At 37.6% G+C, this 24017-nt stretch overlaps 1 protein-coding gene across 1 annotated transcript in view; it reads right to left on the bottom strand.

Moving 5' to 3' along the window:
- Positions 1-1317: 1317 nt before the first annotated feature.
- LOC140202573 (F-actin-capping protein subunit alpha-2) overlaps positions 1318-24017 on the bottom strand; it is a 40546-nt gene continuing 17846 nt past the window's right edge. Inside the window, exons 2-10 of the mRNA XM_072267596.1 lie at positions 22153-22216; positions 19589-19640; positions 19086-19149; positions 17098-17304; positions 11979-12058; positions 10372-10450; positions 7049-7120; positions 4122-4184; positions 1318-2266 (exon numbers count right to left, since the gene is read on the bottom strand). Of these exons, the coding sequence (XP_072123697.1) occupies positions 2126-2266; positions 4122-4184; positions 7049-7120; positions 10372-10450; positions 11979-12058; positions 17098-17304; positions 19086-19149; positions 19589-19640; positions 22153-22216 (822 nt within the window). The 3' untranslated portion in view covers positions 1318-2125. The remainder of the gene's footprint in view (positions 2267-4121; positions 4185-7048; positions 7121-10371; positions 10451-11978; positions 12059-17097; positions 17305-19085; positions 19150-19588; positions 19641-22152; positions 22217-24017) is intronic.

Genomic DNA, 24017 nt, shown 5'->3' on the forward strand with positions numbered 1-24017 from the left:
AAGAAGTCCTATTTTAACTTTATCAGTCCACAGGACTTGTTTCCAAAATGCATCATGCTTGTTTTAGATGTTCTTTGCAAACTTCTGACGCTGAACTTATGTGGTGAGGACGCAGGAAAACTTTTCTTCTGATGACTCTTCCATGAAGGTCGATATTTGTGCAGGTGTCGCTGCACAGTAGAACAGTGTACCACCACTTGAGTCTGCTAAATCTTCCTGAATATCTTTTGCAGTCAAGCGGGGGTTTTGATTTGTCTTTCTAGCAATCCTATGAGCAGTTCTCTCGGAAAGTTTTCTTGGTCTTCCAGACCTCAACTTGACTTCCACCGTTCCTGTCAACAGCCATTTCTTAATTACATTACGAACTGAGAAAACGGCTACCTGAAAACACGTTGCTATCTTCTCATAGCCTTCTCCTGCTTTGTGGGCATCATTTATTTTAATTTTCAGAGTGCTAGGCAGCTGCTTAGAGGAGCCCATGGCCGCTGATTGTTGGGACAAGGTTTGAGGAGTCAGTATATTTATAAAGATTTGAAATTTGCATCACCTGGCCTTTCTTAACGATGCCTGCAAACAAGCCATAGCCCCAACAAGCTAATTAAGGTCTGAGACCTTGGTAAAAGTTATGAGAACTCAAATCTCCTGGGGTGCCCAAACTTTTGCATGATGCTTTCCTTCCCCCCCCCATTCTAAAATTGTACAAAACAAAGATACAGTAATCTTGCCTAAAATGCTGAAAAGAATGTTTCATCTTTATGACTTTTGGAGATCAGTTCAACTTCAACTCACTTAACTATTTACAGTAACAGAAATTTTGACCAGGGGTGCCCAATCTTTTGCATGCCACTGTATTTACAACTTCAACACCACTTGAATCTTTTGACAGACTTGAGAATAGCTCTTTAGATCTAAAACTTCATTCTAGAATAAACTGGTAGTGTGTAAACCAAGCTCTGTTGCAAACTTCTGTAGGAAGTTTTCTTTTGCCACTTAGCTGAAAATTACTCAAGTAATATTGGGACAACTTGCCCATTTTATTAAAAGATGTAAAGGTGCACCCTAAACTCTTCGAAAACAGAGTACAACTCCAGCCTTAACTTGTAGATTGCTAAAGTAATATTTACATCAAACTATAACAAACTGAGGAAAGGGTACTTCACACTGCAATTGTTACCATGTTTATGCATTTCTTTCAGAAATGTATCCTAGATTTATCAAATGACAATTGTCATTTACAAATGAATTATATACAACGTACATTTAAGGATTAAATGTTATGTCATTGGAAGGAGTAAATAAAACAGGCTGGCACACAAATTAATGAATACAGGTTTATATTACAATGTGTCTTGTTCTGGTACAGTTGTGTCTGCTTCATAAAAAATAACTCATGGGTAACTTTTAATACACAGCTCATTGAAGGAGGAGTTTATGTGGGCACAAAGCAGTATCTGCATTTTATGTATATTTTTGCAAGAAATATTAACTACATCTGAGACAGTGCATGTCAGTAAAGCATAAACATTACTAACCATATTGAATTATTTACCCATTAATTCAGTATTTTCTGTCCCATGTCATTTACCCCTTGAACAGTACATCTCTATGGAGAATAAAGGCAAGATTGGAAATTAATGTGGAAATAACTGCAATCTATGAAGGGATACATCGTAGATATAAATGATCAATAACCGTTCACCTAAATAAAGGTAATGGGAAGAAATAGGCCCAAACTGTTAAAATTTGCTTCAATCATCAGCAACATAATATGAAGCAGAAATCAAAAAAAATCTAAAAAAGGCATGGTCTCACCCTGGTACTGTAAACAAATATGGCAACTAAACATGATGGCTGTACTGAATGTTTTAGAAAGGGAACATACATTAAAAAATGAAAACAGTCACATGAATGTTAGAAAGGGAAATGCTGCATTGAAAGCCATGTGCTTCGTGCACAGTAAATCTATCATGAGCGCTAATGGTGTTCAACTGAAAGTGTATTAAAGAAAAAAGTTATGAGGCAATTTCCCAAATTATTTATAAATGTAGTTCAACAATTTCACACTTGTGAGACCAGACCTTTTTAAAACAGACACGAAAATTATCCAGTCATGCGAAACTTCCTCTTAAAGATTTTGCATTTCTTTGCCAATCTTGTAGCTCAGGATTTTATTCCAGTCGATTTTGGTGCGGGTGACTGGCAGTTGTCGACGCAAGGCTTTAAATGTAGTATCTGACATGGTCTGATAGTTTTCATTGATAGCAGTCTATAAAAAGCAAACAGATTTAAGATTCTCTGAATAAAAATTTTAGACTAACAACACAATAAATTGTCAGGGCATTTACAAATTAAGTACAAATGAACATCAGAATGCATCAAAACCTGAACTTCTGATCAGTACTACCAGTTAACCAGTTTGCAAGTTATGCACGTTTGCCTTCTTTATTGCAACATACAGGCGTAGAAATCAGGAATGAGCTAAAGGTCAGATATTGATATATCTGAACTTTGCTCACTCAACTTAGCACTGAATCCAAATGTGACTCACAAAAACAATGAACTGAAGGATGGCTGACAACGCTCAACTTATTCATCTGAACGTCGTGTGACTATTTCATCCTCACACAGTTTTTGTTAACTGGGACACACCAGCACATTCTGGCCCAATTAAGCAGCTGCCCCAATTAGCTGAAATTTCATGGAAATAGTTAAAGTATAAAAAAGACAGATTGTTTAACTGAGCAGCCATTTATGTATTTAAATGAAATACAGAACAAACTCTCCTGCACAGGTTTCCTGTTAATGTCAGATAATGACAGATAACCACTATTATTGGCAGTGTTCTAATTTGTTCTGTATTTCACTTAAATACCCAATTTGTAATACCCTTTTTAACCATTTCCATGAAACATCAGCAAATTGGGACAACTGCTGAATGAGCCAAAGGGTACTGGTTCCCATATGTCCCAATTAACTGGAATCCACTGTATTCTTGATATAGATAACTAGGCAGTTCTGCTGTAATTCTAATGCAAATAGAATAAAACAAGTTGTATGAAATTGCTGAATTCAATATCCAATTCCAAAGACTGCAACATGCCCAAATGGAACATGAATTGCTATTCACTGGAATAGTCTTGGGTGCTGCAGCTAAAGAATTTAGTATGGGTGTGGTGGAGAATTAAAGTGACAGGCAAACGGAAGCTCAGGATTGTCTGCAGACTGAACAGTGGTGCTTTTAGGTCACCAAGAGGCATTACCTAATCTGCTGGACTTTGCCAGAATTCTCCTTTTGGTTCCAGGCTTAAAACAGCTCTGAGCTGCATTTAGAGCTTTAACCTGATACCCAGTTTGATTTCAATGTAAATATAAAGTACAGCATTCCAGGACGTTGGCAAGGGTGATATTTAAATATACATTTTCATACACTAGATTTTATGACTTGCTCACATTAAATTGTAAACTGTTTTGAAAATTCAGAGAATTTCTTGGACAAGATCCAATTATAAAATAAATCAAGCAATTTACCAAATCAGCAGTTGAGGTCAAGTTTAAAAAATGCTGTCCATACTTTAAATCTGAATCCTGAAGTTAATTTGAAGCTATATAGTAATATTGAAAACAATTAGAATTGGTTTATTCCCTTCACATGTACCAAAATACAGTGAACAGCTTGTCTTGTGTACCATTCCATAGATTTACAGCTAATTGATTTCAGGTTTGTGAAGATAATGTGGTCTCAAATTTGAAGTTGTGACCTGACTGGTGAGAAACTGGTCAATCAAAATAATTGACTACTCAGTTAGCTGGTAAATTGCTTCTTTTACCAGAAAAAAATTGAGAACCAGTTAGAGTCACAAACGACAATATTTAGGACATATCAAAGTCCTCATTTTAAACATCCAGAGAGATTTCAAACATGTGTGCCTGACAGCTGTAACATCTATTTTGGTTTGATTGACTGAATTGACAGAATATCATTTTCTTGCTGATATTTACATTTTGGTGTCAAACATATTTCCACAGGGCAATGCAAATACAGATCTGGGAATACAAGTAATTGGTTCAAAAATTTACTGGGGGGAAAAAAAAAAAACAAGTATTCAATAAAGAGTTCATACCTGATATTCATTTTCTACTGCCTCTACAAGTTTTGTAAATTCTTTTGCCATCTGAGCCTCATTCTGTAAAAGAAAGCAGAACAATCTAGATGTTTTCAATAAGCTAGTGGATAAAATTACGACTTTGAAGGGATTTGATAGAAAGACAAGAGGAACAGAATGATTAAAATAAAACACATGGGAATCTTAGGAGGAAAAAAAGTGAGAAGCATGTACAAGTCATGTAGTAGCAATTGTGAAGAGGCAGACTCCATACTTGTAAAAAAAAAATGTTGAGTCAAGGCATTTTTATTTCTTTGGGAGTGGAGGAGAGGATACTCTGGAGAGAAGAAATTATACATAGACTGGAATAAGAAAGCTAGCTTACGTTTTCTATTTAAGATGAGGGGAAAGCAAGAAATTGTATACCAATGAACTTAGTATCTGTTATCAAGATATTACTTGTGTCCAATACAGTAAATTCAATTATTGAATATATTACAAGTTTTCAGTTAATCACATTTCAGCACTTTTCCCCCAACAAACGGCAAAGCTAATTTAATTTTTGTTTTGAAGTCTTTGAAATAGGAGCCAGAACAATGTATATGGTTGTAACTTGTAAGAATTATTGGAAAAGAACTGGGGGAAAAAAAAAGAGGCAAGACTTAACTAAAATTGAACCTCAGGGAAATGAAGACAAATGAATGAACCAGTTAAGAAATCAACAAGTGACAACTAGGATAAGTAGCTCTCAAATTTATAACACATCACTGGCGGGGTCCTGCAAGAATATATTGAACCTAAACTAGTCACCATTTTATAAATCATTTAAATGATAGGAAAAAAAAATCATATCCAAGCAAGACAAAACAAAGAGCAAACAGCAGTGATGGAATTATATTTCAAGGAAATGTAAGCAAATCAAAATGGGCAGAACAGTAACTAATGGATTTCAGGTGTTGCTCAAAATAATGTAATTTTCTTTGAATCACAAAGAAATGCTCAAATTTCTTTGGACCTCCACTTTTTACATATATGTATGAATTGCAATATTATGTTAAATAACAAAAGTCAACAGAATGCTAGCCTTTATTACTACAAGTTCTATCCCTTGTACTCACGGCTTGTCAGAAACAAAGGCCAAGTTAGACTATACCAGGGATTTTGCAAGGTGCTTGGCACTAAGCTTTAAGTAGATGTTGCTCTTACAATGAATGCAGTACAAATTTACCATAAATAAGGTTTAAATTACAAATAAAGATTATAGAAACTGGGACACGTTGCTTGGAGTTTAGTTTGATTTACCAAAAAAAGAAATCACTTGTGCAATGCTGATACAACTGACATACCATAATTACCCATTCTTAATTACTCCTGAGGTAATGAAGTATTCATAATGTTGTTGCGTAGGACCAAGCTGCAATGTGGGGGGGGGGGGGGGGGAGAAATAGTCATTGTTATAATGCAAACCTTTTTTTCCTTCTAGTCAAGAGGATACAGGTTCAAGAAATGGTCTTGTTAAATAATAGCACATCCTGCAGATGGTACACAATGTATCCTCAGTGTGCTGCTGGCAGGGGAAAGACTTGGTGCAAAGGGTGAAGCAGCCTGACTAGAACTGCATTCATTTAACCAAGTATTTCACACACTCCTGATCTGAAGCATGTAAATGGCAAAATGGCTTTGGAAGTCAGAAGGGAGTCATTCTTCATGGGAAATTCAACTTCTCACTTTTTTGCCATAGCATGTTTGTGGTCACTTCAGCTACATTTCTGGGCAATAATAACCTAGGATGTTGATTTGCAGATGGTGAGGAACTTGATAATGGGAATGCTATTCAACGTGGGAGATGATTATTGTTAGACAATGTTACCGCCAATTATCAGCCAATGCAAAATGGTGTTAGGTGCTGACATCTGATTAATTTTGAATTGCAATTACTGAAAGCTGCAATCTTCAATAAACAGCCCCATTCCTGACCTAATGGTGAAATGGTCAGAGAAGCAGCACCCAATGATAGCAGGCCCTAAAATCCTGAGATTAACCTGCAACAATTACCATACACTTCCTTTGCGTGAGGTCTCACTTAAAGCAGTGGAAAGTCACTGAAGTTCCAGTGTTTCAAGATACCAGTTAAGTACAAAGATGAAATGTTTCTACATGTTGGATGCAATCTGGAACAAAGGAGTAAATGACTTAGTTTTTATTTTAAAGCAGACTAATTTATTCATGACAACCAAATATATTTAGGGAAAATGGAAAAACAGTAACAAAATGGGGCATGGACTGTTCATGATCTCACTAAATGTTAATGTTCTCAGCAGACAAACATCTATTTCTACCCCACTGTTAAAAAAAAAATCCTCTGGAGAATTAACTTGATCTTTAATACAGTTAACGTGGATCTGGTAAACCAAGAGATCTTATAAGGTTTGATTAGGTTAAAATATATTCCTGATAACCCAAGTTTTATAGAGACCATTTGGTAAGATGTACCGAGTTAGTGGTCTAAACATGGGCTCTACTCTCGATCTAACGAAGTAGTGAAAATATATAGCTACAGCTCCAATTTCCATCTGCTATTCAAAAATCTTTACTGGAATGTTCACATGGAGATAGAAATGGGTGAGCCTCAATGTTTTTCCCAGTAGAAACTTTCAGCCAATACACTGTATAGATTTACACATGATTAACAGTCTTGGGCAGGATTTCAGAGATCTGTTAGCATCTCAATGGCTGATTATAAGATTGTGCATTCAATAAAATAGCAAGGTGAAAGGAGAAAAGCAGCAAGAAAATGTGTGGTTTGGTGGTGGGTAAATTGCCAGGATGCATCTTCATATATAATCAATATATGCAGTACATACACTCAAGAGCAGACCGGCAAACCAAGATTAAAAAAGCAACTTATTTTCACCATCAGAATGCTAAACAAAGGTCTTACTTACAGTGACAGACAAAGTTTCCTGTACATCTTTATGGCTGACCAGTTGAACATTGCCATCTTCATAATAATGAACCTAAAAATCATGAAAAGTCTGCATTTTCAATTCTAATATATCAAAATTTAACATTGAAAATCAACCTTCTCCCACCCTGCCCCCACCACTATTTTAATCCATGTAAAACTATACAACTTTCCAATAAATAAATTTAGCTGCAGGGTAACCTAGGAATTGAAGTTAAAACCAAGTAACAAGATAAAGCAAACATTCATGTCACATTCGGTAGGGAAAAAAATTCAGGCCAATGCCCTAATCAACTTGAAGGGTTGTAATCCACAAACACTGTTTGAACCATGTACTTTCAGTCTTTCCTATTTCAGATTTCTGCTGCTTACTGTATTTTGCTTTTGTATTGCTGTTTTCTATGAAGAATTAAACTGCCTTTTAAAACAATCTGAAGCACTAATTTGCATTGCCAAATAATCTCCGTATAGATTTATCTGCAATTACATCCTGACCACAGTACAATTTGACCTTAAAACTAAATTGAATAAATGGATCCTTTACTGTACTTTAAAAGCTGTATATTGTGATTAAAGCTTTGATTTTAAAAAGTGAAATAGACAACACTGGTGATTTTGTATTATAGATGAAAGCACAAACTTCCAATTAAGAAACTAAAATTTCAATTTTAGTTTCAAACAGTATCAATAACCCTCTTACTCAGTTATTACCAGAAGAAATAAACAGAGCAAGCACAAGTGCTTATTCTGATTCAGCTCTGATATCCCATCTAACAGCTAGAACCTACTCCTACCGTTTTCCCTTTTTGGTAATCCCAGTGACAAAATATCAAAACTGAACTTTGAGAAGATCAAGTATAAAAAATAAACTTTGATATAAAGACAACCTAAGAAATACAGATAAGAAAGCAAAATTACAATGCACATATCCATGTAGCAAATCAATTCGGAAGACGGGAGTAAGGAGATTCAAAATATGTAGTTTTATTAATTTGAAAGTCATAAATAGAGCCCGAACGCAATTGGTGCATCAACCAGATTAATTCAAAAACATTACAATGGTTCCTTTAAAAGTCTTCAGCAAAAAAATTTCAGTGTTTGAGTTATTAGAACACGAGTCATAAATACCTACTGCCCAATATCAAGTCCTGAGCGACTCCAGCCCTATCTCACCAATGACAACTTGGTCTAAATTTTAAAGGGGAAAACTGAGATTGGAAAATAAACAAATAACTAACTTGATCCCCCACCTCTTCACTTCAACCATCCTGGAACTTTACATATAATACTGATAGCTAAAACATCAAAATAAGGCAAGTCTTCACTACAAGGGCAGTAGGATCTTATGGAGAATGAACAAAAATTGTAGAAGTATTGAAAACACCATAACTAAAACCATCAATGCTGCAACAATACACATTTTCAAATAAATGCAAGTGTCTACTTGTAACATAATAAATATTAAATATTAAATGTGAAGTAAGAACACCCTCATGGTGGATCTGGATCTTTAGGGTCATGAAAGTATTACAAAAGGCAAAGTGGTCTGAGATGTTTACAGGTGTCCCACACTTTTCGAACATTCGCTTTATGAAACTTCACTGTTACAAAAGACCTACATTAGTTCCGTTTTCGCTAACAGAAGGTGTTTTCACTGTTAGGAGAAAAGCAGCGCTCGCCCTGAGCAGCCATTCTCCCCGGATTCGGAACTGCATTCTAGCCAGCATTGCTTAAACACGTGCCTATGAGCAGCCATTAGCAAGATGAGTTCTAAGTTATCGGAAAAGCTTGAAAGAGCTCGTAAGGGTGTTACACTTAACGTAAAACTAGACATAATTAAGCATTTCGATCGTGGTGAACGAAGTAAGGACAAAGTGAGTTTGGCTTCTGGAGGTTGACGAAGATGATGTGGAAGAGGTTTTAGCATCCCATGACCAAGAACTGATAGATGAAGAGCTGATGCAATTGGAAGAGGAAAGGACAACAATCAAAACCAAATGCAGTAGCAAACAGACCTAAAGTGAAGTCGTCCAGGAACTAAATGTGAGGAAACTGCGTGAGATTTTCGCTGCAATGATAAAGTACAACTTTGATTTTGAAAGGGTACGTCGGTTTATGATATATTTGCAAGATGGTTTGAGTGCTTACAAAGAACTGTATGATAGAAAAATGCGCGAGGCTAAGCAGTCAAGCAAGCCTTCCACATCAGCCACAGCAGATGACGAACCTCGACCTTTGACATCGAGGCAGGCAAACATAGAAGATGGCCTGCCCTGATCGATGAGACTACACCTTTGTGCCCCACCACCCCAACCCCCGGGCCGCAGACAGATACCAATCTGCGGAGAACGCAGCGGTAGCCAGGATGCACCCAGCACATCTTTAAAAAAGCCAAAATAAACAAGCTAATTAATTAGGTGCCCCCCAACACATAAATGTCAGCCCAGATCAGAGGCCATTGCGTCGCCTAATTAATTACCTTGTTTATTTTGGCTTTTTTTTCTTAAAGATGTGCTGGGTGCGTCCCGGCTACTGCTGTACCCTGCATTCTTCGCGGATCGGTATCGGTTCGCTGCCCGGAGGGTGGGGGCTACTGCACCACCCCAACCTCCGACGATTCAGTCTAACACACCAGTGTGCTCGGTGCTGTCCCAATTCCAGTAAGTGATACTACACTGTACATACATTTCTACTTTATAATCGGCTATGTATTTTTACGTGTTATTTGGTATGATTTGGCAGCTTCATAGCTTAAAGGTTACTGGAGAACGCTTGCGTGAGATTTGCGCTACGGAGAACAGTTCAGGCAATGATTGTGGAAAAGCATTTCTACTTTATATAGGCTGTGTATTCATCATATCATTCCTGCTTTTACTATATGTTACTGTTATTTTAGGTTTTATGTTATTTGGCATGATTTGGTAGGTTATTTTTTGGGTCTGCGAACGCTCACAAATTTTTCCCATATAAATTAATGGTAATTGCTTCTTTGCTTTATGACATTCTGGCTTACGAACTATTTCATAGGAACGCTCTACCTTCGGATGGCGGGGGAAACCTGTAATCTAATACGTAACATGGGAAAACAGTTTTAACGAACATGGGGAGGTATTTAGCACTTATTTTTACATCTTCAGCTTTAAATATTATCCAGTTTTGATCCCTTGATCTGGGGAAATGGCAGGATTGCATGCAATTTGTTTTTTCCTCTTTATTGCAACAAACACATTTACCTTCAAGTAAAATACCTCGAGTTTAGTTGGATTATGTATGCCCCAGATCTATTTAACAGCTATCACTAACCTGAATCTTTAAAATGCCTTCCACCTGAGTTGATGAGGAAGTGATAGTAAACTTCCACTCTGATCTCCAACGTCCATTCCTTCATTAACAGAAATGAAGATAACATGCCATCAGTGTCACAAACATGCAATCTGTTATGAAGTAAATATATAATACACTTTGGAGATACAGAAAGTCAGACTTATTGTAAAAAAAAACTTGACTACTTAGATAGTATTCAAGTGTAGAGTTGACTGGATAATAAGACAATAAAAACGACAATATATAAAATGCAGCACAATTTTTACAGTTGTAACAATCTTTCATTTACAATCTTGCATGAGAATAACGCCCTTCATTGTATGACCTACTTACTCACCTGAAAAGGGATGAAAATAGTATTCTGTATAAATATGCCATAAAGCACTTAATTGTTTTCCCCTAGATGATCTACACAAAGCCTACAAATGCTTTATGCACAATAAACTTAAAAAATAAAATGTAATCTGTAGCATAATCTAAACAGCATTCACAGGTGGTTGTATGATCAGATAAATTCCCTCATGTAGTTCCCCAGTATATCCTCTACCATTCCTCCAGATTTTGTCTTAAACAGCAAGGCATTTTATTGAGAAGAATCTCCCCATCATTCTTCCTCAAGAATACTTACACTCAGAGGTTAATTTATTAGGTACCTCCTGTAAAGTGACCACTGAGTGCATATTTGTGGTCTTCTGCTGCTGTAGCCCATCCACTTCAAGGTTCAATATGTCGTGTGTTCAAAGATGCACTTCTGCACATCGTTATGTGAGTTACTGTCGCTTTCCTGTCAGCTTGGACATTCTCCTCTAACCTCTCTAATAAGACCTTTCCCCCTTAGAACTGCTGCTCACTGGATGTTTCTATCCCCCCACACCATTCTCTGTAAACTTTAGACACTGGTGTGTGAAAATCCTAGGACATCAGATTCTGAGATACTCATTAACAAATCATTCCATAGTCAAGGTTACTTAGATCATATTTCCTCCCCATTCTGATGTTTAGTCTGAACACTGGAACTTCTTGACTATGACTGCATGATTTTATGCACTGAGATGCTGATTGGATATTTGCACAGGTGTACCTAATAGTGGCCACTATGTGCTATTACCTTATGTAAAAAGCAGTAACACTAAATCTAAATAAAGCAGTTCCACTCCCCACCCCCCTCAAATTTGGACACCCTGAGATACTGAAAGGATTTATACAAATATTTTTTTCTGGTCAAATATCTTTTTCTTTGGCATTACAGGCTTTCCCTGTTATGATCACTGACAACATGAACATTTTGCCCCACAGAATTTCTAGATCACAAAAATCTTCAAATATGAAATAAAATTCACTGCTATAAAATTTACAGAAAAATCTTTTTTTTCCTCCAATTGGCATTTCCTTAAAACAGCTTTATGTCACAGACTAATATGGCCCATTTTCTCGTAATACCCCCTTATGCAGGGCTGTTTGAATACGCTTCAAATCACTGTAATGTCAACGCTTTCCAAGATGTCATTTATGGTAAGACTGCCAAAAAAATAGCCTCTATTTTGTCAGAATTAGACAAAACATATGTGGGATTAAGTTCAACATACCAGAAATTTTTGGGTTGAAACTGATGGCTCTCAATGCATACTATGATAGTTTGATGCCCACCAATCGTTTTCCCATATACCTGGAAAAAGAGCAAAATTGTATTTGGAATGGCTTAAATAAAACATGAATATTACACAAAATAAGTGTTTTACTAAAATCCTAGGCTTTCATGATGGTTAAGTGAGCATGATGATCAAGTATTAAATCCAAAACTGCTGGAATGCCTGGAATAAATTTTCTGCTGACAAATATATTTTGATACATTCCAGGAAAAATATCCTCTGATGATCAGGAAAGCAAGTGGCAACACATCCAAATTAAGAAATGAGATTTCCTTCACAAAGTGTTTGATAATTTTAATTCAAGGACTTCAAATTGGATGAACGTTTTTGCCTTGGAGGCATAAATTTGAGTACAAATAATCCCTACTTTTGAATGAACCTAGCGATAACCTAGAGACTTAAACCAAACATCATAAATGCTGTTGATTTGAAATACAAATTACACCAGACATATAGGGAACAATTCCAGAAAATGGTGACAATACTTTGAAGTTTGGGTCTACCCATGGAGAAAAAGTTAATATTGAAGGTCAATGACTGCCATCAGTACTAAAGACACAAGTTATAATTTCTAGAAGAGGGCAAGATTAAGTGACAAAGGAACTGCAGCAAAAGGAGAAAATTGTTATTGGCCAAGAAAAGGACTTCTGATGTGGAAGTGGGAGAAGCAGAATATTTACTTGAAATACATGAATAAGTAGAGGCTAGAAGATGGAAATGAAAGCTGAATTGTCAAAATAAATCACTATTTCAAGTAGAAAGTGTTGAGGTCTGAAACAGTGGGAAGGACAAAGGTACAATGGCAAATGGTACATTTGGAGCTGAACAGAGAGCCAAGTGGATAAAAGACATGGCATTAAAGCAGAAGGAAGCAATGTGCAGAATAAGCAGTTACTTGGGAACAAAGGGAAGAGGATATCATCTTAGGGGATGGCAATTTGTAAGCTGCATAGAGAGGAAGCAATATTGCATTTACTATCTGGTGAGATGAAAGACAATTTTATCCTGGTTCTCAGATGAACTGCAATAACAGATGGTTGGGAGCCATGTCAACAGTGAAGATTTGATGTCAGCTGAAGATAAGGCCAGAAGCACAGGTATGAAATGAAATGATCAAAGAGAGACAGAAAATAGGAAAATGGAAGGAATCATTATAAAATTGCAGTCAAGGTATGGGGGGGGGGGGGGGAAAGAGGAGGAAAGTCAACCAGTATTGGTACCAATCAACACACACAAAATGCTGGAGGAACTCAGCAGGCCAGGCAGTATCTAGGAAAAGAGTACAGTCAATGTTTCAGGCTGAAACCCTTCAGCAGGACAATCACTCATTTATCCCAAAAATGGAGGTAAAGTTGTAAGGAAGGAAATAGCTGGATATAACCCATGCAAAGGTGCAGGATAGAGATCGGCAACAAATATTTAGATAAGGGAAAGTATCAATGCACCAAAAAGGGCTGGGTCTCAAGTTGATCAAATGTCTAGCGGTTACAGTAGGAAATCATTACTCATAAATTAGAGGAAATGACTTTTCAAGAAAGAATTTATACAGTACAAGTTCAGAAGGGTAGCAATAGGGACATAGGGAAAATAAAATGGGCCTTTGACGAAGACAAAAGTCCTTCTGGAAGCTTGGGAAGAGAATGTAAGTATCTACAGTGACTGGCCACATGTTGTCAAAATGAGAGGCTTGCAGAGGAAACTTAAAGGCAAAGGGTATCAGATGTGAGTGGGAACAGACTGGGCAAGAGCAGTAAAGAGCATCAAAATAGGAAATGGGGTACAAAGGATAGTGTTGGGTCTATGAGAGCAGGCTTCAAAGTAAATTTATTATCGAAGTACATACGTCACCATATACAACCCTGAAATTCATTTTCTTGTGGGCATACAGTCAATCCAAGAATCAATAAAATCAATGGAAGTCCACATCCAACAGGACAACCAACCAATGTATAAAGACAACTGTACAAATACAAAAGAGAAAATAAGTTATAATAAGCAATAGAGGATATGAGGTGAAGGAATTCTTGAAAGTGAGTTCATAGTTTGTGGGAACAAATCAGTGAAGGGTTAAGTGAAGTTATATCTTCTGGTTCAAAAGCCTGATGGTTGAGGGGTGATAAATGTTCCTGAACCTGGTGGTGTGGGTCCTGAGGCTCCTGTACCTGCTTCCTGATGACAGCAGCAAGGAGAGAGCATGTTCTGGATGGTGTGGTTCCTTGATGATAGAACTGCTTTCCTGCAACAAGGGTTCATGCAGATGTGCTTAATGGTGAAGAGGGCTTTACTTATGATGGACTGGGCTGCATCCAATACTTTTTGTAGAATATTCCACTCAAGGACATTGATGCTTCTATACCAGGCTGTGATGTAACCAGCCAATACACTCTCCATCACACATTTATAGAAGTTTGTCAAAGTTTTAGATTATTAAGCCAAATCTTCGCAAACTCGTAAGTAGAGGGCTGCCATGCTTTATTCGTAATGACACTTACATGCTGGACCTAGGACAGGTCCTCTGAAATGATAACACCAAGGAATTTAAAGTTACTGACCCTCTCCACCTCTGATCCACTGATGGACCGGCTCATGGACCTCTGGTTTTCTCCTCCTGAAGTCAATCATCAGCTCCTTTGTCTTGCGGACATTGAGTGAGGGGCCACCGTGGTGGTACCACTCAGCCAGATTTTCAATCTCTCTCCTATATGGTGATTCTTCACTACCTTTGATTTGGCCAATGATAGTGATGTCATCAGCAAACAAAGCATTAGAGCCTCAGTCATAAGCATAAAGCAAATAGAGCAGGGTGCTACTAGCAGAGTTTTATGGTACATTTGTGCTGATTGAAATTGAGGAGACATTTTTAGCCAATCCGAACTGACTGGCATCTACAACTGAGGAAATAGAGGATCTAATTGTCTGAGGTATTAAGGCCAAGGTCTTGAAGCTTATTAATTTTTGAGGGGATGATGGTATTAAGTACTGAACTGTAGTCGATAAAGAGTATCCTGATGTATGCACCTTTGCTGTCCAGATATTCCAGGATTGAGTGAAGAGCCAATGAAATGGTATCTGCTGTGACAGTCGGAAAATTGGAGCAGATCCAAGTCACTATGTTTCATCACCAACCTCTCAAAGCACTTCACAGTACATGAAAATGCTCCTGGACGTTCATCACTGAGGCACGATACCACGTTCTTAAGCACCGGTATAACTGAAGCCTGCCTGAAGCAGACTGCCAAAACGAGAGGTTAAAGATATCAATGAACTCCAACCAGTTGGTCAGTACAAGTCTTTAGTTCTCAGCTAAGTACCCCATCTGAGTTGGATGCTTTCTGTGGGTTCACCCTCCTGAAGGGTGCTCTTACGTCAGCCTCAGATGAAATCACAGAGTCATTGGGGCCGTGGGAGATTGTGAAGGATCTTCCATGTTTTGATGGTCAAAGTGAGCATAGAAAGCATTGAGTTCACCTGAGAGTGAAGCCTTGGTGTCACCAATGTCATTTAGTTTCATTTTGTAAGAGATAACAGCATTTGATCCCTGCTACAGCTGGCGAGCATCCTTCAATGATTTAAGGTTTGGTGGTCCAGAGTTCGCATGCAAGTTGGCTTTCAGAAGATAGTATGTGGACTTCTTGTATCTTACTTGGTCACCAGAACTGGCCCTCAGCAGATTAAGAATCCCATTGTTTATTCAGTGATTCTGTTTGGGAAAGAATCTGAATGATTTTGTAGGGATTCACTCATCTATGACTGTTTTTATGAAGTCCATGACAACTGTGGACTTCATAATGTATTCATTCAGATCCTCTGATTAGTCCTTGAACATGGCCCAGTCAACCAACTTGAAGCAATCCTATCACAAACAAGAAAATCTACAGGTGCTGGAAATCCAAGCAACACAGAAAATGCTGGAGGAACTCAGTAGGTCAAGTAGCATCTATGAAAAAGAGTACAGTCAGCGTTTCAGGCTGAAATGTCCATTGTACCCTCTTCCATAGATACTGCCTCACCTGCTTTGTTTCTCCAGCGTTTTGTGGTTGAAGCAATCCTATAGCCACTTTTTGCCTCCCACGATGACCTCTGTTAACCTCAAATCTGGAGCCTTGCTCTTTAGTCTCTGCTTGTATGTAGGTAGGAGGAAAGCCAAGTGAACAGATTTCCCAAAAGGTGATCTAGGCGTTCCTAATTGTAGTATACCAGTGGTTGAATGTGTTAGGGCCCCTGGTGCGGTAAGTTATGACGATAACTGAGCAGAGATTTCCTCAAACAAGCCCGAATAAAGTTCCCAGCAATGATTTCAAAGACTTTAGGGTAGGCTGTTCCTTGCTTACTAATGGCAGTTTTTTATATCTTGAGTGCCTACTTAACATAGGCACAGGATTACTCGCTGACCTAGTGGAAAAGGTGAAAGTAGGCTGCTTGTAGTTGAGAGATCAATTAGGCTACATACTATGGCAGAAGTATCTCCAGTTGAGTCAGGGTCAGTGACTGTTTACAAATCTGTGCTTAGTAGTGGGCTCATCGTTCACACAGATATGATGTCACGAAAGAGGACTTTCAGACTTCAAGGTAGAGGTTAGCTTCGCCATACACCACCACTGGCCCTATTGGCAATGTTGGATTGTGCTTTGTGAATGGAATGCTACATGTTTAGAGGTGAGCTAATGTGGTGTAAAACATCTATAGTCAATGTAAGTTGAGCAAAAACACTAATTATGAAAAGTTAACAGCACAAACAGGGAGTAACCGGAATAAGGAGGTACATAAAAAAAGGTCAGCCCAGGGAAGAAAGCCTTTGTCACATCATACACAAAATCTTGGAAAAGAAAATAGCTCTTGGATAAAATATTGAAAGGAAATGATCTCATCCAGGACACATTTTTTTGAGATGTATTACAAGATTACATCGAATAGATCTCATATCCTCAGCTAAAAAAAAACTCAAAAGTGACAGATGGACAAGTAGAGAAATGAGTTGAAGACAGAAGGAAATGGTTGTAATATAAAGATAATTCATTACTACTAACTCAGAGCAAGTACTGAATGAAATACTTACAGTGCAGACACCATTTGCATAATGTTCTTTTACATATGCTCTCATAGCAGTATCCACAGCACTTCGCCAAGATTCCAATGCATTTTCAACATCATGGGGCTTGGGATCACTTGCTTCTTTTCGTAAATGGTCAAATTTAAATGAGATCTTGTTCCTGGGATCCAAAAATCTACCATTGCCAAGATCACCATGTTCTGTTATTAAGACCTGTAGTGCAATATTATTGGCATAATGTTAAGACCACCTGAGGAAACTAGTATTTCCTTTCTTTAATTATGCATGAATGCATTTTCATCATGAAACTATTGATCCGTGAGATCTTGCATTAACAAAATATATTGAATATTTACAGAATCAGCACTGGATTAATGTCAAATTTCACCAATGCATTTGGGAAACTTGAATTGAGTTTTTAAAAACAAAGGAAATGCTTGCTATGAAATAAACTGGTTATTTTGTTAAAATTTCATTCCATTTATTAAGATTTAGACCTTTTAATGATATCATGCCCCAATTGAGCATACCTGTCAATGTTGACCTATAGCAAGGCATTTTGCAAGTTACCCAGATACAACACATTAATGTATAACATAAAGCAGAAATACCCAAGTTCACAACATTAAAGAAAATTGAAAACATTCATGTAAATGCAAAATGCTTTGGCAATCACCGCATTGAGTGCCCCGGACAATCACCTTCACCTCCACAAGTATACGGTAGCTATGGTATCATCATTAGGGTACACTGCAGAAATTTGTAAGGTCATCTTCAAACAAAGCCTGTGATCTTGATGAGTTGTAAGAGGGTAACAGATCTTTGAAAACTGCACTTGCACTCATACGTCATTCTGACTTGGAACTATATCCTTCCATCATCACTGGATCAGAAATTGAAAGCTCTCTAGGTAGTTGCCGCATGGGAGCATTTGTACCACTGAGCCTGCAACAGTTTGAGATGGCGGCTTTCTGGTACCTGATGAGAGCACGTTAAGCGCAGCCTTATCAACATTGACCTTTCAAAAGTGATTAAAAATATCAAACCTAGTACATTAATTTACTGCTAATGCCACTTTCTTCCAAAGTTTTAGCACTTTTACAGGTAATAAAAGGTCCTAAATATTCTAATTTATTATTTTAAACTACATAACCAAATACATGAAGTCAGTAATTATCAATATTCTAAATGCAAAAAATTGTTTTTAAATTCAATATATTAACAAAAATTAAGTGGAGAATCTGAAATTCAAATAACAATTTCATGTTATTTACTCAACTGCAAATTGTTAACTTTACATCTTTTAAAAGCAAAATGGTCACAAAAGTAGTAAATAAATTTTAATACAACAATATGGTTCACATTTACAAAATAACGCATCTAAATTACCAAGTATGAATATTGTTAGGGAATTAATTAAAAACTGTAAACTTATTACCCGAGTACCAAACTCTTGCTCAAATACAACCTAAAAAGGTCACAATGACTCTAACCAATTTAATTGCTATAAGGGTATATTTAGGAAATTACAGCACATGCATACATCAAGATTGAGTATGGTGATTTGGTTTTCCTTGAAACAGAAGAGGTTGAAGGAGTCCCTTGATAAAGATATATACAAAATTATGACGGTCATAGGGCAAATATTGGAAAAACTTCCCTCACAGCTGAGAATGTGTGAACTAGAGGGCAAAGGTTAGGGCAGGGCTCTGAGGAACAACTCTTTCATTCAGAGGGTGGCTGGGATTGGAAATATTACTTAGTTGGTAGTCTCCCAACATTTAAGATTTTAGGTCAGCATTTGAATTGCTAAAGCATAGATAGCTTTAGACCAAGTGAGATTAGTTGGTATCTCGAGATGCACGGTAGTTATTAAGTATGGGCATTGTGGTCTAAAGAGCCTGCTTCTGCACTGTATTTACATAGAGTATATGAAGTATTATCATGCTCATGTCAATTTAACATCAATTGCAAGACCATAAGTTATTTCATACCTGATCATCATAACCATCAATTTTTGCTGGAGTAAACTGGTCCACATTATACTGTGCAAAGGCACTGAAATCAGAAGAAAAGGAAGATTACAGAAAGTCCAAAATTCCCAAATACAGCTAAGGTTCCATACCTTTATAAATTCTGTTGATGGGAAAGAATCTAATTAAAAAACTTTAATCCCGTGTACAGCACAGGCAATTTCTACCAAATGCATTAAAATTACTAAAAACTTTGCATTATTCTGACTTGCTGCAAAGAATTTGCTGAACTAAACTTGATGTTTATATGTCTCCAAACAAATAACCAAAAAAAAAATCAAATGTTTACAACCACAACACTACATGCACTGATTTCAGTGTTATCAGGAAATATATAAAGCAAAATTGAAGGTCATTTAATGCAAATTGTGGGTCTTTAGTGTAGATGATTACACTTTGCCAAAAACAAAATTGCTGTAATTAATGTAGATTTATTTAAATGACTAAACCATAATTGTACTTACTGTGCTGTACCCTCCCTAAGAAGATTGTCCTCATTGAGCAGCAACCGCACATCTGAAGGAAAATTTAATAGACGTGATACATTCATCAGTGAGCACAAAAAGGCATTCAAATATAACAGGCAAGTTAAGCGAACTGACTGCATTTATAGCTGTAATAAGCTTTCAAATTTGTACTGTGCAATTAAACAGACTGATTTTTGTTTTCACTATTTCAAGTATGTATTGCCTAGAGCTGCACTTTCATGTTGCTGAGATACATCCAAGGATGCCCTGGGTCACATCATTAGAGAAGTAACCCAAGGTCGTTGGGTGTTTGGGTCTTTCAACATCAGGCACTCTCACCTAGGTGACCCAGCCAGGGTTGATCAGGCTGTGGCTTGTATCCTAGCAACGTTGGTCCGCAGGTCACACCTCTTGATCCATAGCTATCAGGACGCTCACTCAGCAGCCTCTGTGATGGCCTTGATGGCTTTCTTGGCAGCCCCCATAATGCCAAGGAGAGAGCAGGTTCTGCACAGCAAGCAGCCAGCAGAACCTCTACACCCTCTATAGGCTTGCATTGTACTCTCTACCTGTCTTGGGCACCAACCCCTGGTATTTGACTTCCTTATACTCAAACACCATCTCAATGTGGTCCTCCCAAGGAGCTATCAATTCTACCATCACCACCTGCTTTGAGTTTTCTCATAGAATGACCATGTCAAGCCTCAGGGATTGATAATGTTGTAATGAAGTCAGGAAACGATGCTGAGGATGTTCTACGAGTCTGTGGTGGCCAGTGCTATCATGTTTGCTGTTGTGTGCTGGGGCAGCAGGCTGAGGGTAGCAGACACCAACAGAATCAACAGACTCATTCGTAAGGCCAGTGATGTTGTGGGGATGGAACTGAACTCTCTGACGGTGGTGTCTGAAAAGAGAATGCTGTACAAGTTGCATGCCATCTTGGACAATGTCTCCCATCCACTACATAATGTACTGGTTGGGCACAGGAATACATTCAGCCAGAGACTCATTCCACCGAGATGCAACACAGAGCGTCATAGGAAGTCATTCCTGCCTGTGGCCATCAAACTTTACAACTCCTCCCTTGGAGGGTCAGACACCCTGAGCCAATAGGCTGGTCCTGGACTTATTTCATAATTCACTGGCATAATTTACATATTACTATTTAACTATTTATGGTGTTATTACTATTCATTATTTATGGTGCAACTGTAACGAAAACCAATTTCCCCCTGGATCAATAAAGTACGACTATGACTAAACTAACTGCTTGTCAAGATAGACTTCTAGTTGCCAGTCAGATGCCTTGTCGATGAGGCCTGCTGCTGATCTGGGCTGAAGCTGTGGTTGGTCTCCAGCTTTGACAAAGGCAGAGGTGCCTATCTTTGTTAATGACTGAGGGGATACTTTCGGCCACTGCCTTCAGCGCCTGGACATGCAGCCAGCAGCAGCATCCCCTAGACTTCTGGGTAGTTGTGCTCCGGGGTGTCTCTTCCGGGGCAGAGAGGACATGATGGTACCTCAAGCAAAAAGGTTCACTGGACTGGATAGGATGTCATACACAGCCTGGATCATGAACTTGATGCATTTGGGTTCTGCTTGCTAGTTGCTGGACCAGGAGATCTTCTGCTTCAGTGCACACTCCCACTTTGTCCAAACTCTCTGCCGACCCATTCCTACCATCCTGATGGCACACCTTACTTGACAGCTGCTTGCATCTCTTCCTGATTAAGTTTGCATCTGAACCTGCCCTGGGCCTTGTAGAACTGCACTTTCAAAGTATCTTAAAATAAACATCCCCATCAGATTTTTGCAGTGAATGCCTCTATATTAATAAGGTTATATAAAGATAAAATGGAAACTCTTAAGGGAAATTAATAACTTACAAGAAACTGAAATGAATGACATTTATGGTGATCTTGACAAGCTTTCAACAGTCAGAGTTGTTGACATACATGAGCAAATATTTCTCTTCCCATGCAAAAGACCAAAACAAAAGCCAGATACTAGCAATGAACTCTTTCAACTTTCTAGAAACTAATATACCAATTTTTCCAATATGCTTGGGCAACTAAATTCAAACTAAAGATTGAATGAAAGAACACAGTTTGATCAAAGCAAAAGAACACCCATCCCGAAATGTGCAATATTTCTTTTCCGATGAGAACATAATCCTTGTTCTCTTTCTGGGAGTACAGGATTTTGCCCTCAAATGTATAATTACACACTGCAGTGTGAGAACTAAATCCAGATCAATAGCCTTGATGCAAAAATGTTGATTGTCTATTTCTCCATCGATGCTACCAATCATGCCGAGCTCTTTCAACACTTATTTTTGCTCTTAATTCCAGTATCTGCAGTGTCTTCTGTCTGCAAACTAAACACTATGTCCTCTTCTCACCACCAAACCCCATCCTACAAGCTTTCCTTGCTGTAAATATTGAATAACCATGCTGTAATTCCTTACCACTTGATCATAATTAAACGACAATGATCAGATTTTTAAATTAGGACCCAAAGAGGAAAAGAAGTTACATTATTAGCAATTTAACAGAACTTACCATTAAAAACTTCATTGAATTCTCCTGGTGGAGCATGAATAATGAAGTTTGCTGCTATGCGCACCTGTAATTAAAAGAGCGTTTCTAATTAATTTTCATCTCAAGGTCGAAAATAGCTCTTTACCCTTTGACAAATTTAAATGTGGAATGTTGCTTTACTTGGAAAAGAAAATTCCATTAAAACAACTACTTTGAATAAGTGGCTATTTATCATTTCACAAACTTCAGCAAATTATATGCAGAGTACCAAAATAAAGAGGAAATTGAATCAGATTTAGAGGTGTAAACTAGAGATTTCAATGTTGAAAATACTGCTCATCTTCATGCAGGATAAAAAGTACAAGGCAATACAATACCCCAAAAGGACCTATATTTTCTTAAGTGTCCAAAATAGACCGAAGACAATGCAATTAATAGAATCATTGCTCTGGTATGGCGTAAACATTGCAAATTATCTACAAAATTTGGCCTTGATTGAAATTCAAAGTTTTGCAGTAGTTTTTAATTTTAAGCAATGCATTTCTATATGCTGTTCTATTCCATTATTGATATTAGTTCTCTTTTTTGAAATCAGAGTTGGAGTTAAAAATAGTAAGAGAAATTGTCAGTTAGATATTTAGCTGACAGAGGAATAGAGCAACTATTTGGCATTTCCAGTTGATAGAACTGCACTACTACAGTGCTACTGTTGGTTAGATGGTGGCAACATTGCTTACACAAATAAGAAAACCTGCAGTGCCTTGCAGCTAATAAATTACACTGTTTTCCTGGAAACAAACAGGCACTGAGTAAAGAAACACCATAGAATTCAAGAAAACATCAAATATCCAACTCAAAAAAAATTGTTCAAATGATAAAAAAAAATGAGCAAACACAACATTAAACATCAAATTGCAGTGTCATTGAAACAGTCAAGGAATGCTTAGTTCAATTTAGCGCTCTCTTCCGTTGACTGCAAGCCACGTAGCTAGTCTGCCTATCAGAATCGCACCAAATAGCAATTGAGAGTAACTAGAAACACATAACATGAACTGCAGAGTCCTGTAAAATGTGTTCAATCCACAAAGTGTGCCTATCATACCGTGCCCAAGACCCAATACTCCTGTACCTTCTTCCGGCAACATTGAGTGAGGAGGAGGGAGACTGGTTAAATGCAGGCAGATGGCATTGAACACCCACTCTCATCCTTGCTAATTTCAATCTTGCTTGATGCTTAATTGGAAAGATCAGCAAGAAATGGAGCTGATCATGAATTCACACTCTATTAGGCCACAACTCCATTCTCAAACATGCCAAATTCCCTCAGAGATAGCAAAAGCATCAGATCAGTCAGTCCAAAGACACATCAAAATATAAATGACAGGCTCCAATTGCACACAGATTAGTAGAAGTATATTTAAACAATTCTCAGATTAAAAATGATTTGTTCAATTAAATTTTCAAAAGAATTCCAGATGTTTGATTTACAATTACAGTGTAACTTGAACACAACAGATGTTGCTAATATTCATTTTGGGCTTAATCTTGTTGCTCAGGACTGATACATGCACCAAGTGTTGGAATCTTAACAATTCTGATAGGTTCCAAGTGATTCATCCATTACTATGCTACACTATACGTGACCAACTTTTTGTTTTTAAAGAGTTGTTGATTGCTTCCAAATATCAGGAGGATTCAAAAACATTCCAAAAGCTTTAAAATTTTGACAATGTTGTTGATGTTGCTTTGGCATAAAGCACAGCACAGAACAGATGCTTCGGCCCAGCTCAACTGTGCCAACCAAGATGCCCATGGGGGCCATATCCCTTTAAATGCTTGTTTATGCAAGTACATGTTTAAGTGTCTTAAATACTGTAAATACATCT

The sequence above is a fragment of the Mobula birostris genome, chromosome 9 (assembly GCF_030028105.1).
Source record: "Mobula birostris isolate sMobBir1 chromosome 9, sMobBir1.hap1, whole genome shotgun sequence".
NCBI lineage: Eukaryota > Metazoa > Chordata > Chondrichthyes > Myliobatiformes > Myliobatidae > Mobula > Mobula birostris.